At 56.1% G+C, this 15,765-nt stretch overlaps 1 protein-coding gene across 1 annotated transcript; it reads right to left on the bottom strand.

Annotated features, from left to right (window-relative positions):
- Positions 1–1,719: 1,719 nt before the first annotated feature.
- Positions 1,720–11,010, bottom strand: ZC3H12A (zinc finger CCCH-type containing 12A). The gene is made up of 6 exons (XM_081144916.1): positions 10,926–11,010; positions 9,689–10,163; positions 5,285–5,424; positions 4,025–4,259; positions 3,488–3,594; positions 1,720–3,317 (listed from the first exon to the last, which is right to left on the bottom strand). The coding sequence occupies exons 2-6, from the start codon at positions 10,123–10,125 to the stop codon at positions 2,437–2,439; spliced, it is 1,800 nt and encodes a 599-aa protein (XP_081001042.1). The 5' UTR covers positions 10,126–10,163; positions 10,926–11,010; the 3' UTR covers positions 1,720–2,436.
- Between the last annotated feature and the right edge of the window lie 4,755 nt (positions 11,011–15,765).

The raw sequence follows: 15,765 nt of genomic DNA, 5'->3' as shown, positions 1-15,765 counted from the left end.
AAATGACCAAGAGCAGCTCTGGTGGTCAAGGACCAAGCGTAAACTCTCAAGTCTATGGGCAAGCTGCTGGTGGGATGGGAAGAGGGGTGAAGGCACCTATTCTGCTTCCAGGCCACTGCTGAGGCCTCCCCGCCTTCATGCTCCATTGTGGTTACAGACAGAGGAGGCCTGGTAGGTGGGGCTGCTGGGTACCTGTTGCCGAGCAGGTGGGTGAGGTGGTCACGTCATCACGCTGGAGGGATTCCTACGTGAATGATGTGAACATAAGAGGGTTGTGAGGTGTGAGGCTGAGCACACTGCCTCCATCCCTCTCAGGGGCCGTCCCCTCCTAGGCTTGTGGGGCCAGGGGACCTGAACTTGAGGCCCTGCCCCAGTCCATCCCTCTCCGTGGGACCTTGGGCCGGTCACTCAGCATTGCCAGTAGCTGATAATGAACAGGACCGTCCGGTATGTTAGCTTCCTGTCCCATAAAAACAAACAAAGGCCCATAAATAGCCTTTTAACCTGGAGTACACTTCTTGATTGGGAAAAATTTTTTTATAAATAAGGCAGTGGTATTTCTTTGTGCAGATAAACTTCCCGTGAAGGCCGGAAGCTGCAGGCCCGGGGTACCTTGATGCCGCACACTGTGGATTGCACACAGATCCCTGCCTTAGTGCGGGCAGCTAAGGAAGGTTCGGCGTGGACGGGGTGGGGGCCCAGTGGCATTTTCTTCAACACGCTGCACAGCTGTTCTGTGGTAAAGCAGTTTCTTAAAAATATATATAGAGATGCTATAAAAGCTTCACAAACAATAAGCACAAATTAGGTGAGATATTCAAAGATATAATGATTAAAACTGTATTTTTTCCATTTCCCCTGCTGATGGCATTTGTTTGGGGATCATCTGACAGCCCAGCTTTTCACTTAAAATAGTTAACATTTATACCTCATTTCTTTATCTGCAAAAAAAAAAAAAAAGAGAGAGATGCATATTCCTGCGTGACCTCTTTCCTTCTAGGGGCAGATGGAAAGGTTGAGATGGTAGGTGGAGGTGAACAGAACCCACCCAGAGCAACACCAGAGGCCCTTCAATGAGCACTTACTATGTGCCAGGCATTGGGTTACACACCCAGCATGTCCAGCATGACCTCATGTACTCATTACAACCCTGTTCAGTAGGTACCATGATTATCCCCACTTCATAGATGAGGAAACTGAGACCCAGAGTAGTCACTTGCCCCAGGTGACATAATCTGTGGCAGAGCCAGTTGAGTTTGGGGACCAGGACCTCTATCTCCCCACTTGGGTTACCCTGGCATTGCCTTTCCAGGCTGCTTCTGCCCCAGTACACCCTGCTCTGTCTGCTCTGACTGCACAATCTCTAGGAGGACAGGGCCAGAGCCTGAGGGCTCCCCCACACCCACTCCACCCAGCTCCCAAGGAAGCTATTTTCTCAGCCAGGTAGTTTCCCATCTCCAGTTCTGGTCACAGGACAGAAAAAGGGAAGCTTTCCCCCCACCCTCCCACATCTCAGGACTCCAGGCTCTTTTACACTTCTGCTTCCCACCTTCCCCACCCCTGCCTGTGTCCAGGGCCTCAGCAAGAATGCCTCTGTCCCAAAGGGAATGAGCACTCTTGGTGGAGCTTGGCAGGTCCGTGTGTACACCTCTGACCTCCCCTCACCCAACAGCCAGCTCAAGCTGCAAGCTTGACCATCACAACAAAGACCATCACCTCTTAAAGGGGCTCACATTATACTTTATTGATGTCAGGGAGGCAAGAACTTTCCACTTAACATATTAACATTACATATGTCTCCCCCCACCTGTGGGGAAGGGTGAGATGACTCCAAGTGCAGAGGATGGGGGAGGAAGAGAGGGCAGGGGCAGAGGGTTCTTGACCCCTGGCAGGGGTGATGGGATAGGAGAACTGAGTGGATAGAAGGTGGGTTATTAAGAAGCATCTTGCTTACTAACATGAAGCCTCATGCCCGAGAGAGGGCATGGATGAGGCCTCATTGGCTTAGAGGAGGGGCCCTTGGAGGGCAGGCACACGGTGCCCAACTAGCCAGCCAAGGCCGGCATCCCAGGGACGGGGCGGAGGTGGGGGGCCGTGCACAGGGCCCCCAGCCCAGGCCTCTGCTCCCCAGGCCTTCCTCCCCGCCCTCTGAGAGAAAGGGTTTGGGCTTTAGCCACGGACTGACGGCCGTTACCGGCAGCGTCTCCTTAAACTACAGAGATACAATGTGTATCAACAGGGTGATCGCTTCTGAGCCACTCAGGCAGGCAGCTAAAGGTGCCGAGTGGGTCAGAACCAATCCTACAGTATCTTTGGTTTGTGGGTTCCCTTCCCTACTTTAATCCTCCCTCTGTCCAGCCTCCAGGGTGGGCCTTGGGGCTGGGAACCAGCTGTTCCATGGCCTGCAGCCCAGCCACAGAGGGCCACCAGGGCCCCCTATTCACCAAGGTGCTGGGACTTGTAGGAGAGGATCTCAGCAGCCAGCTGCTGGGGGTCCAGGAGCTGTGGGAAGCGCCCCATCACGGCCTCAACCAGGCGTGGGGGGAAGACACCACACAGCTTGGTATACACACTGGCTCGCTCCTTGGCCAGGCTGCCTGCCCCACCCCATGGGCCCCTGTCAGCCCCCGGGCTCGGCACCTGGGGCTCCCGGAGGACTGGGGTGGGCTGGGGCAGCTGGTATGGCTCAGACCAGTACTCTCGAGGTGGAAAGGCAGCGGGTGGGGGTGCATAGTCGGCAGGGACACTGAAGTGGCCAGAACCCACGGCCCGTCCAAGGGCAGGGAAGGCTGGAGTGGTTGGGAGCTCAGCCCCGTAGGGGTTGTAGCCAGTGTAAGGGCCCCGAAGGGGGCCCGACTCGCCAGAGCCCCCTCCTCGACCCCCCCACAGTTCTGACATCTGGCTCTCCAGGGAGCCGATGCCCGAGTCCAGGCAGTCCTGGGATGTATATGGGAGTGAGTCCAGGGTCTGTGGGAACCAGTCGGTGGGCCCAAAGCTGCCACCACTGCTTCCACTAGGTGGAAGGCTCCTGCCCGTGGTCGCTGGGACAAAGGTCTGCGGTAGAACCTCTTGGTGGGGTCCTGGGGGTGCCTGGGCTCCTAGTTTCTTCCCTTCCAGGCTGCATTGCTTATGCTCTGTGGACAGAGAGCCAGGCTGAGGTGGAGGTGAAGGCCGCCGGCTACTTCTGTCTTTGCCAGGGGCCCTAGGGGGCAAGAGGCGGGCATTGGCACGGAGCTCATCTGCCACGGAGCGCTGGGGACGGCTTGGTCGCTCAGGGTGGAAGAACCGACACTTGATCCCGTAGGTGCACTTCCTCCCTGGAGAGAAGGAAGGGGGGCTCTGAGCAGGGGATCTTGATGACCAGGGGTGGCACAGGAAACTTGGGGGTGGGTGGTCCTGAGAGGAAGAACTTGAGTGCAGGCCAACTTAGGTGAGAGGAAGGGGAAGGAGTAAGGAGGGTCAGAGAGGGTGGAGCTGGTTCTCTTACCATAGGGACATGGCTGCTTCCTGTGCTCGGCTGTGAGTGGCTTCTTACGCAGGAAGTTGTCCAGGCTCGGCCCGTGACGGCCCAAAGGGTCATCGGGGGGCATAAACCTGCAGAACAGGTGGGAGATATGAGGGGGACTTCCAAGTGCCGGGAGGGGGCTGGACAATGGTAAGCCTCACTCGGAATTATAGGAGGGCAGCTCCTAAATCTGGTGCCCATCCAGCAGGACGTCCCTGGGCAACCCTCATGCTGGGAGCTCTCTGAGGCCATAGGTAGGCGGGCAACCTGAAAATCTGAATCGAATGCTGCGTCCACTGGCCTCTGGTCAGAGATTTAGTGCTGGGAACCAGAAGGCTCTCTTGGAACCACTGACCACATCCTTGAATGAGGATTTTACAAAAACGCTACAGCTCTGTCAAAACCCCCTGCATCAGCCGGGTCCCAGCCTGACCCTTCTTAGGCAGTGCTGTGTCCATCTCCCTAGCAAAGCTGCCTGGATCGGCCGGTGGAGCCCCCCTCCCCCAGGCGGGAACGCACTTGTCATTGACGAAGGAGTACATGAGTAGCCGCTCTTCGATGAAACGCTTCCACTCCTGCCGCTCGCCCTGGAGGTCCCGGTACGTGTCATTGGAGACCACCACCCCATCAGACTCGTAGGCCAGTTTCACGATGAAGCGGTCATCATAGCACACCACACGTTTGCCGCCCACGCGCCGCGACGGTGTGAACACCAGGATCTTCTTCTTCTCCAGTTCTCGCAGGATGTGCTGGTCTGGGAGGCAGCAGGGGCACAGGTCAGAGCCCAGACTGGACCCAAAGCCAGGCCCACTGGGCTCCCTAACCTGGTGGCTGGCACAGGAGCTCCTGCCTCCGGGGAAGGAAGCGACTCTGCTGAGGCCACTGCCACACTTCAGCCCCTCACCTGGGCCTTGTACACAGTCTGCTGCCTAAAAATCAAGAACGCCTGAGAATGGGCCTGTAGGTCCACTCAGCAAAGGCTCCAGAGCACAGAACTGGGGCCTGTCCTTCTCTCCTTCTGGACATCAGGTATGTTCATGCCACAGAGGGGCCTGGCTTTGGTGCCCACCCAGCTGGTCCCGCAGGGGTCTGTGAATGAGCCCCAGCTTGAGCTGGGGCAGGACATGTGTCTTGGCTCTGTCTCTTGTGTAGCCAGGACAAAGCTACAAGAGCCCATCCAGAAGGGGCCACTTCTCCTACAGTGGGTGGCCCCAGCCAGCCTGTCCCCAGATCTCAAGACTTCTAGGGAAATAAACCCAGGGTTTACTCCCAAACGTTAGGGGGCTCTTGTTAAAAGAACAGTGGTTAATAGCTAGCATTTACTGAGCATTTACTATGTGCCAGGCACCTTTCTGAGCACTTATCACGCATTAACTCATGTGATCCTCAAAATAGCCCTGTGAGATTATCAGCCCCCACCCCCGTCTCAGATGAGGAGCAAGTGACTCCAAGTGAGGTGCCCAGAAGGGACAGAGCCAGGATTCCAGAGCCCGTGGGCTCAGCCACCCACTATGCTGCCCCTGTACCACTGGGGATGCGGAGAGGGCGTCCCACCGTTAGCTGAGGGAGGTGCCCAGTACTCAGAGGCAGAGCTGCACAAGATGACCTCAAATGACCACTGCTCAGAGCAGGGACGCTGAGGACAGCACAAGCCAAGAAAAGAAATGCTGGTCCCTGCTTGAGGCCTAGAAGTTGTCGGTCACACACAAAGGGTCTGTTCCGGGGAGAACCAGGGCTCCTGGGGCAGCAAGACCACCCTGTTCCGGAGGTGTTACTCACCTGTGATGGGCACATCGGGCCGAGGCTGCTCCTTTCTCCAGGATGGTACAAACACTGTGATGTCTGTGTGGCCCCGCTCCAGAAACCAGTTCACGGCCAGCAGGATGCCCCGGCAGGAGAAGACCTCCTTGTTCCCGTGGCTGCAGGCGAGGAGAGGGGAGGGGGGGTCAGCCTAGGCAGGAGGGATGTGGTCACACTCCAGCCCCTACCCTGGCTCAGCCCACCACCCTCTGGCTGGGGGCCCAAGGCCTGCATTCCCTCCCGGTTCCCACAGCGCCCAGGATGGCCAGACTTGGGACTTTCCCTGAGGTTCCATCTCCCAACAGTGAGGAAACACCCAGGAATCTGGCAGCACTCGCTCCCCACGTGGGGGAGGGTCAGGCTGCTTGCAACACACCTGGGGGTGGGGGAAAAGGCACCGGAGACTTCTGGTTCCTGCCCCACCCGGGGGTGCTGGGACCAAGGGGACACAGATGTACACAAGCAGACTGAGTCACCATCCCTCCCTCGTCCAGAGTGGGGGTGGGGAAGGCACCCGCCCACTAACAGAAGAGAAACCAGATTGCTCCGGATTAAAGCTGGATTAAAGTTCAGTCCTGTTCTAAACTCAGGGGCTGGGACAGAGGAGAGTGAAGGGGAGCGCAGCAGCAGACGGAGGAGGCTGCGAGGAGCCTTTCGGTTTGGTTTGAAAGTGAAAGGATACTTACTGCTTTTCCTCTCAAGACCGCCAATTCCCCAAAATGCCTAGGGTGCCCTGCCCTCTGTCTACCCCTCTCAAAAGGGCATGACCTGAGGCAGACTGTCCAGAGCAGCAGACTCTGGGAGCAGGAAAGCTGGGGCTCAGGACATGCCCCTGCCATGGTCTCATGACCAGACCTCACTCCATGTAGCTGGATCCAGATAAAGCCCTGAGATGCTGCTGGGTTGCTCTGGCTCAGTCTCTCTATCTGAAAAATGGGCCTGGCCATCTGTAGACTCCTTAAGAAGAGCCCATGTCAGTGGGACAACTTTCCTGTTTGCTTGACCCAAAGAAAAGAGAAGGTTCTCGTTGGATTCCTGGGGGGATGGAAGGGGATGGGGGCTTGCAGGTTATACTGGGTGGGGTGGAAGGGCTCTGGACCAGGCTGAGGGGCTGGAAAAGGCCAGCTGGGGATCCCGCCCCAACACTGCTGCCCCTCCCTAATCCCTCAGTGAACAACTCAGACTCTCATATTTGGCAAATTAAACAGAATAAACGTTACACAAAAGAGGCAAGTCCATGGCCGACCACATCCTGCGGGTGGCTTTGGGGGGGGGGGTGATAGCTGCAGCCACAAGAGGAGGTAGAGGAGGAGGCAGGGCAGCTGGGGGGCACAGAAGCTGTCTGGGGGTGAGGCCGGGACTCCCGGGTCTGAAGGTCTCTGTAAACTGTAGGGGAGACAAAGTCCAGCCTGAAGGCAGGGCTCATCCCCGCCAGGTAAATCCGCCGGCAAGTTTATGATAAAAGTTAACATTTACTGAGCGCTCTGAGCCAGGCCCTGATCTCTGTGCTTAACAGAGAACCATCAGCAACCCTCCTAGCATTCAAGGCTCCCTTTCCCTTTGTTCAGGTGAAAAAATTGGTCCAAGAGGGCGACTAGTTGCCAGCATCATATAGTAGCAACTGAGGAACAGAGATGCAAGCCCAGAGCCTGTGCTCATAACCACTATGCTGATGCTCAGACAGCTGCCAACCCTGATGGTGGGGATGGAGCAGGGAGCAGCGGGTACCAGCTCCTATCAGAGGCCAGATGCATCACACACCTCCTTCCTCCACCTTACCAAAGCTAGCTGCAGTGAAGGAAAAACCGAGGCTCTGAGACTCATCTAAGATCCCCCGGCTAGTGAGAAGAGACAGAACCCAAGTCTGGGGCCACTGGATTGCCTTCCTGTCCCCAACAGCAAGATCTGAAGTTTACTTAGGAATAAAAAGCTCCACACTTGAGTTTGAACAAGTGTTAGAAGGGAGAGGCAGGCTGGGGACAGGAATAATGACACAATCTGGCAAACTTCTCCTCTATCAGGTCCCATGTGAGGTGTCACCACCTCTGAGAAGCCTTTCCTGACCTTCCAGGATGGGTCAAGGCCCTTGGTCTGTCCTCATAATGCACACTGCAGTGAGGGACTAAGTTGGCTGTATGGAGGCACTCCTGGCCTGGGAGGGCAGTACTTGGTGCTCTGCTCCCCCCATCACAGCACTCCCTTCCCTGGGCCTTCTGCTCTATCTTCCCAACACCCCAGGGGTGTGATCATCTCTGGCTTGGTTTCCTCTCTTAGGTATGCAGTCTGCACATGCATCCACCTACTCCTCCTATACACACGTGCGTACATGCATATGCCCCATCCTAGGCTAGCATCTTCAAGCCCTGGGACTCACTGGGATGCCAGGGCTTCCAGGACAGCCTACTGCCTCTGGGCATCAAAAACCTTGGCTGGGGACAAGTCTGCTCTCAGCAGCCCTAACCTTAAGAATATTTCCCGGGCAGGTAATCAGAGCCTTACTTTGGGCAGAAGTAGACCACCAGGTACTGCCCTCCAGGCTGGAAATGCCTCCCTACAGCTAGCTTCAGTCCCTCTCCTAGCAATGGAGGAAGCTCTGCCAGCATAGGAAAACTAGACATCCTCCCACCTCCACCGCAGTCCTGTTTACCCAGAAGGTCAGGGCCCCTCCGCCTGGCTAACTAGACATGGGTAAGAGGCTCCAGCTCAGCGGCTCCCACCCTAGCAAAGAGGGCAGGGTTAAACCAGGCTACCCAGGTGAAAAGATCTGCCAGGGCTGGGCCCAGCTAGAGAAAAATTCCCTTAGAAGGAAACAGAGGTGAATTTCCCCACAATTTGCATATGGTGGGGGCTGGCCCGCCTGCCCCTGTGGGGGAGGGGCAGCAGGGCAGGAACCTAGAAACAGCTGAGACAGGAAGTCTGAGGCTGGAATTCCCCTCCAGCTACGGCCTGAGCTCAGAAACCCCCAGCAGCTCGGCCTCTCCAGCCAGCTCCCCCGGCCATCCACCTCCATCTGCCCCTCCTCCCTCCCAGGCCCCTCCTTCTGCCAGGATACAAACACACACAGCACATGGTTGCCGCTGCGTTCAGCACTCCGACCCAAGCTCCCAGAGGAAGGAGTCACAGACCCATCCCAGCCACACGCTGATGGAGCCTGAGAGGGCACCCCTAACTTTCAAAGCACAGGCTGTGACCAGCTGCCACTGGCATGTGGGAGCCAGTTTTACCCAACCTTCCACCCATTTCAGAGATGGGAAGACTGACCTAAAGACAGCTAACCTGGGCCAGGACCAACCAGACAGCTGACTTGACCCAGATGGGTAGGGGGAGGGACTGAGGGGGCCAAGGGGTCTCTCAAGCAGCACACATGGGAGATCCCCGAGGGCAGCCAGTACCCCACCCATGTCTGGGGTCTCCCCATTCACACCCACAGGAACTTTTCCTTGTGAACAATCCATCTGCCAGCCCTGATTCACCAGCCCTCATTGGAGGGACTGGAAGAAAGCAGGATCCAGGGACAAGCCTGGCCCCATCCCACCCCATTCCTTGTTAAAGCCTACATGGGGGGAAGGGGTACTGGGGTGGAGTCCTGGATCTGGCCCCAAGGAGCCCCCAGAACCCAGTCCAGTCCAGGTGGCTCCAGCTGAATTAGAATGGACCCAAGTCACAGCTCACCTGAAGCCAAAGCATTAGGTCACGCCCCCTCATCGAGCCAGATCCTCGAGGTCACCCTTGGTCACAGCTATCAAGAGCTGGGCCTGCTTCCACAGGAGCCCAGATCTGAGACAACAAGGTGCCAGAAGCCCAGACCCGAATAATTGTAATATCAACTACTGCTGTTTCCTGAGTAGTTACGCTGTCTAGGTACTGCGTGGACTCCTTACAACCACCACCTGAGGGGTTGGGTTAGCCTTGTCTTGCAGATGAAGAAAGGCGGCTCAGCAAGGGTAAGGGACTCCAGGCCCTCTGTGAGTGAGCTGGAGGCCAGTCTCATCCCTGCCACTGTACTGCCTCGAGGCATGGGAGAGGGTCTCAGACTGAGAGTGTTGGCCCTCGGGAAGGCACAAACAGCACAAGGTGAGCTCTGGAGACAGAGGACCCAAGTTCCAATCTTTGCTCTACTGCTCCCCAGTAGTGTGACCCCAGCAAGTCTTTGAGCCTCCGTTCTCATCCCTAAAACATTCCTAGCAAAACCACTTCCAAGAAGCCACGATGATTATGGAAGCCTCCTGGCACACAGTAGGGCCTCAGTGAAGAAGGGCTTTGCCCTCCTCTAGACTAGTGTGTGAGAAGAGGTCAAACTCTTTCCTGAAGGCCCCTCTACCAGGGGGGCAGACACAGGGCCACCATTCCCAGCCACGTCTTGGCTGCAAAAGTGACACGTACCTCATGGCCACATTACTCCCGTCGATGACCACGGGCCTCAGGTCACTGCCCTCCTTGTCTTCCTCTAGGGGTGAGGGCTCCAGGGTGGGAGGCTTGGGGGTGCCCCCACCCCGGGGGACCAGAGGAAGCTGAGGACAGGGGTCCGGAGAGGCCTGGCGCTCCCGCTCAGGTGCTGACCCATGTTTCACTAGCTCGCCCAGCACTGTGTTGGTGTCTGCATGGACCCCCAGCTTCTGCAGGACGCTGTGGATCTCAGCAGATGAGTAGCCCAGCTTTCGGAAGAAGTCCACCTTCATCTGCAGCTCGGCAGCAGAGGCCTCCTCAGTGGGGGGCTTCTGGGCTGACCTGGGGATAACTTGGCAGCTGTGGCTGTCTTCAGGTTCCCACAGACTCATGGTGGGGGCTGGCTTCCTGGGTGGGCCTCTCTCCACCACCATTCACAGATCAGACTGGTGGAAGGCACCTGTCACAGCTCCTGGTAGGAAAAACACAGGGTTAGGGAGGGGGAATGGCTCTCTTCCATCCCTCTCCAGCCCCGCCCCATCCAACTGGATGAGGCAACACTGGTGGCACTATACATACATCTGTTAGTCCTCTCAAAAGCTCTCCTAGCTAGGGATCACCATTCCCAAGGATGAAACAGAGCCACAGACACTAAGAACTTGCTCAAGGTCATCCAGCTGATTGGCTGGTGTCCCAAGGATTTGAACTTAGGCAGTCTGACTCCACCTCCTACCCCAAGCTCAGACCCAGATGTCCCGGGAGGCCACAGAAAACCTCGCCGCGCCCCCACAGCTGTGGGGCGGGGCGCTCGGATGGAAACCTAGGGTTGGAACTGCGCTGGGGGGGCGGGGGCTTCCCCGCTGAGGCCTTCTCCGCGCTCGGAGCCAGGCCCAGGAGGCGCAGGGCCCGTGGCCGAACTCCAGGGCCGGGGGAGAACTTTCTGGAGAGACCCACCGGCGAGAAAAGTTGCTGGGAAACTCTGGTTGGCTGCCGGGCTCGGTGACGCGGCGGCTGTCCCGGCCCCGAGCTCCCTAGGCTCCCCCTTGGGAGCTTGGTTTCCCTTCCCCCGGGTTCCCTCAACTTGGGCTAAGTTGGAGGAGGTCCCGAGAACCTGCGCGGCCGGTGGGGACCAGCCCCACGTCTCTCCGCGTCCGGCTGGTCCAGCGGAGCCCTCCCCGCCCCCTCCCCTGCCCGCGGCCAGCGCCCGCGTCCGGCCCCACCGCGCGCAACTCACCCCGCTGCGCGCCCTGGGCTGCCGGCGGCGTCTCCATGGGGCCGAGTCCCAGGGGCACGGCCGGCGGCGTCTTTATAAGGGGCGGTGGGCGGGCAGGTCTCGTTGAAGACCGAGACGCGGAAGCCCGTAGGCGAAGAGTAGTCGGCCACCGCCCCTTCCTGCTCCGCCCCGCGCCGCCCCGCCCCGCCCCGCCGCCGGCCCCGCCCCGCCCCGCCCCGCCCCCGCCCCCGGCTCGGGCTCTGGCTCCGCCGCCGCGGCTGGCAGCTCCCGGCCCCTCCGGAATTGGGGTTGGGGGCGCCCTGGCACCGCCCAGCCCGCGCGCCTCCGGGCCCCGGCGGCGAGGAGATGCAGAGGGGGGAGCGCGCGGCCTGCGCGCGGAAGGTGAGCGCGGCTGGACCGGGCACTCGGCCGAGTCGCAGAAGCAAGCGCAGGTACGGCCACGTACACTCCGACGCTGGGCGAGGATGCCCCCCCCAAGGCCCCGTCGGGGCGCGCTGAGTGAGTCAGGTACACAGTTTGCTCCGCGCCCCAGTAGGGCAGGTCCGGAGTTCTACAGACAGGCACCCCCCCAGGCACTTTGCAGATCTTTTCAGATCGCGACGGCAGCGCTCCACAGGTACCGGTGCGCGGCAGGTACCCGGAGGCGGGGCGGCGCTCGGGCCAGGCGCGCGTTTTCTCGATGAGGACCTCACCCGGAGAGAAAGGCGGTACAACCAGCAGACGCATCGTGACGTGGCGGAAAAGCCGGCGGTGGAGGTGCCTTCACACCAGTCACCACGTGAATGTTCACAGAATTCTTCCTCGCACGGCCACGAAGCTCACCGAGGCCACCCAGCCCTCCTCCGGGAGGCGTTCAGGTTCCAGGCCTGCCAGTCCCGTGATCCCGCACTGAGCACAGCAGTTTACACTGTCTTACCTGTGGGCTTGGCTAAGGGAGACACAGGTTATTTTGCCCAGTTTACCCTAGAGAAATCCAGAAAAGGCTTAACTGCCCCAGCTGGAAAGACTGGGAACCAGGACCAGGAGCTTCCATTCCAGGGCATCAGGTGCCACCTTTTCCACTTTGGAAACCACCTAGGGCAGAGGGAGGACTCTTCTGGTGGAAGAGTGAGGCCTGGAACCTGCCTTCAAGTGTGTGTGTGTGTGTGTGTGTGTGTGAACAAAGGGAACACGGAACCCACAAACTAGAGGATCAACGCATGTAGTGCCACCAGCTCACTTTGCAGATGGGGAAACTGAGTCCCAGGGAGCCAAAGTGCTCAATACTGTTTCCTGTGTGTGCCAATACTTTACTTACATTTTCTCTGCCTTATCATAGGCATGTATCCTGTAAGGTTACATGTTATTTGTGTTATAACCAAAAATTGTTTATTGTAAAAGACCAGGTACTCTATACATCTACAACTTAATGGATAATAATTACTATCACCTAACTTAAAAAGCAGACCTGTGCCAGTACCCTTGAGGCCCTCCATGTATCTCCATTGCCACCTCGTACCCTCATCCTGAACAGCCACTTCCCTGAATTTTGTTCTAATTGTGCTAATGATTTCTTTGATTTTTAAAAAGTTTTATCACCTTTGCATGAATCCCTAAATAATGCGTTGTTTAGTTTTGCTTTTTTTTTTTTTTTACTTTGCGCAAATGGAATCGTTCTATATGATTGTATGACTTCCTTTTTTCATGCAGCATTTAAAAAAAAAATTACTGATTGATTTTAGAGAGAGAGAGGAAGGGAGAGAGAGATCACGTGCGCGTGCGAGAGATTTGTTGATTTGCTGCTCCACTTGTTTATGGACTCATTGGTTGATTCTTGTATGTGCCCTGGCTGGAGATCAAACCCCCAGGCTTGGCGTATCAGGATGACACTCTAAGCAGCTGACCTACCTGGCCAGGGCAGCAGTGTTTCTTTAAATCCATTTTTTGTTGGCTATGTACCTACAATTTATTTATTTTACTATTGAATAATGTTCCATTTTAGAACATACCCCTGGTTATTTATCCATTCTTGTATGTTGCATCCATTATTATATGTTGTTTATAGGATTTCTTTTTTGCTGTTACAGAGAGTGTGCTTTGGATATTCTTGTACCTGTCTTAATGCAGTTGTAGAGTTGAGGGAACGGACTCTCAGAGATTCAGGACGGTGAGGTCACTTGCCCAGGCTCCTGGAGCTGGTGGAGTGGCAAATCACAGGGCTCTCCAAGGCATCCATCTCCACCCGGACAGCTGCTAATTCCCTGAGGCTACGGACCACCCCAGGGAGGAGGGAGTATGCATCTCTAGTTCCTTCCTGAAGCTGTTCCCTCCTCTGTGCCCCTCAGGGACACAGCAACCTCATTACATGCTCATAGCCACTCCCACTGAGCACCGTGTATGCTGCACCCTTCAGCTTCCCAACAGTCCCTTTTAGAGTTGAGAAAAGCTTAGCGATGCCGGGCATTTACTTATTGCAGTAACTGCCTTTAAGATAGGAAAAATAGTAAGTAACGAGTTCAGGTTAATCATCATAATGATAAGTCAAGAATGCCACAGCGATAATGCCTCACATTTATGAAGGCCTCACCGGGCGGCGGGCACCGTGCCAGCACCTAGCAGACACTTCCGTTCCTTTGCATTTGCTGCTGCCCCAGCCCAGGAGTGTCTTCCCCTTCCCCCCTCCCTACCGCCTGGCCAGTTCCATTCATCTTGTTGGTGATGTCACCTCCTCTGTGAGGTCTGCCTGGACTCCTTAGATGCTGAGTTGCTTCCTCCTCTATGCTCCCCGTGAGTACCTACGTGCTGGATTGTGATTGCCTGCTTGGGATCTCCTCTGGGGCAGGGCCGGGCTGGCCCTCCACCCATGCTCCCAGGCTCCACGCTGCCCAGCGCTGTGCCAGAGGGAGCCGGCAGGACTGGGCGATGAGTCATGCAGCTCTGTGCCCTCGCAGAGTGAGGGAAGTCTAGCTCTCTTCCGGCTCGTAGAGGCTGCTCTTTCCTGAGAAGCCCAATCGCTTCTGCAGAACCCAGGGCTGCTCCGGGGAACCCTTCTCCACGGAACCCTTGCTCCACTTACAGCTGGATTTTGCAAACCTTGGCCCCAATACCCAGGAGCCCTCTGGACCTCATGGTGCCCAACCACACCCCCCTCTGCCTGTCGCATGCGTGATGCAGTGGCTGGGCTTGCCAACTTCCTTCCTGGAACTTTCCTGCTTTCCTGACACCTGCCCGCACCTGTACAGCCTGGATGAGATCTGCAGAGCTCCAGGACTGGTCACCCCCTCAGTGGGGTTGGGGCGGGGGGAGGCTGGAGAGGGAAAGTCCCAGGAATTAATTAACTTGGCCTTTGGTAGCTCCACTGGGCAGCTCAGACTGGGGAGGACAAAGGAACTAAGTCACCTCTAGTTCCTAGGAAGGGTAGTCAGGCTGCCCCCAACTCTTGGCAGAGTAGCTGCTGAGGTTCAATTCAACAAGCCTGAGAGTGGAGGAAGGGTCAGGTCCCTCCCAGGTTTTGAGGCTCCTGGTATACATTTTAAAATACGTTTTTATTGATTTTTAGAGGAAGGGAGAGAAATAGAAACATGAATGAGAGAGTCATTGATCAGCTGCCTCCTGCACACCCCCTGCTGGGGATTGAGCCCAAAACCCAGGCATGTGCCCTGACCCGGAATCGGACCTCGATTTCCTGGAGCATAGGGCAGTGCTTAACCGCTGAGCCACACCAGCCGGACACCTGGTATATTTTAAAAAGACTTGTCATGCCCTGGCTGGGTGGCTCAGTTGGTTGAAGTGCCATCCTCTGCACCAAAAGTTTGCAGGTTTGATTCCCAGTCAGGGCACATACCTAGGTTGCGGCTTCAATCCTCAGTTGGGGTGCGTATGGGGGCTGGAGGGGCAACTGATCTATGTTTCTCTCTCTCTCCCCCTTACTCTCTCTAAAATCAATAAAAACGTATCCTTAGGTGGGGATTAAAAAAAAAAGACTTGTCACAGTAGAAATACAGAACTTGAAGTATGTTTTAAACTGTAATTGAACAAATTAAGTCTTTTCATCACGTATTCAAATGCAGTGCAATATGTTTGGACTGTTGACAAGGTAATTGGAGGATTTGTTTTTAAAATATATTACTTCCTTGGAGAAATGGCTGATTCTAGGGCTGGGGCAGGGAAAAGGTGAGCCTGGAACGCCTTGTGGTACCAGAGTTAGGAAGTGTTCAAAACACAAAAGGATGGGGGAGGGGTGTCAAAGGGACCCAGGGACCAAAAGCTCCCAATGGCCAAAGCTGCAAGAATTAGAGCACTAAAATAAACAACACAGTGTTAGATTATAACCCAAAGCATAAAATACATATCTGTGAATTCATACTGATAGAAATAAGTGATTGACCAAAGAGCAAACCGGAGAAGAGACAGATCTCTGAAGAGTATATGCAGATTCTCCCTCCCCCAGCTTAATTGTCCCCTCGTCTAACAGTAACTTTACTGTGAAGAAACCGGACAGACACCACCTTGCCCAGGTGATCGAGGTTAACATCACCCGTAGTAAGTCAAGTGGATATCATGTCCCCCCGATAGTATGTGATGTAGAGGCCACTTTGCTTTGGTGGTGTTCTTCCCCCAAACCCATATCCCCAGAGAAAAGCATCAGGCAAACCCCAATTGAAGGGCATTCTATAAAATACTTGACCAGGACTCTCAAAACTGAAAGGGGCATGCAAATCGTGCAGGGACGGAAACGGTCGCAGGCCAGAGGACAGCAGGAGACACCCTGACCAGAAGCAGCATGGTTTCCTGGGCTGGGTTTTGGATCAGACTGAGCACTGATGGAAAAGCTGGTTTGTTCAAGTCGGGTCTGGATTTT

The sequence above is a fragment of the Miniopterus schreibersii genome (assembly GCF_964146895.1).
Source record: "Miniopterus schreibersii genome assembly, chromosome: 8".
Taxonomy (NCBI): domain Eukaryota; kingdom Metazoa; phylum Chordata; class Mammalia; order Chiroptera; family Miniopteridae; genus Miniopterus; species Miniopterus schreibersii.
This window is presented reverse-complemented; position numbering and strand designations above follow the sequence as displayed.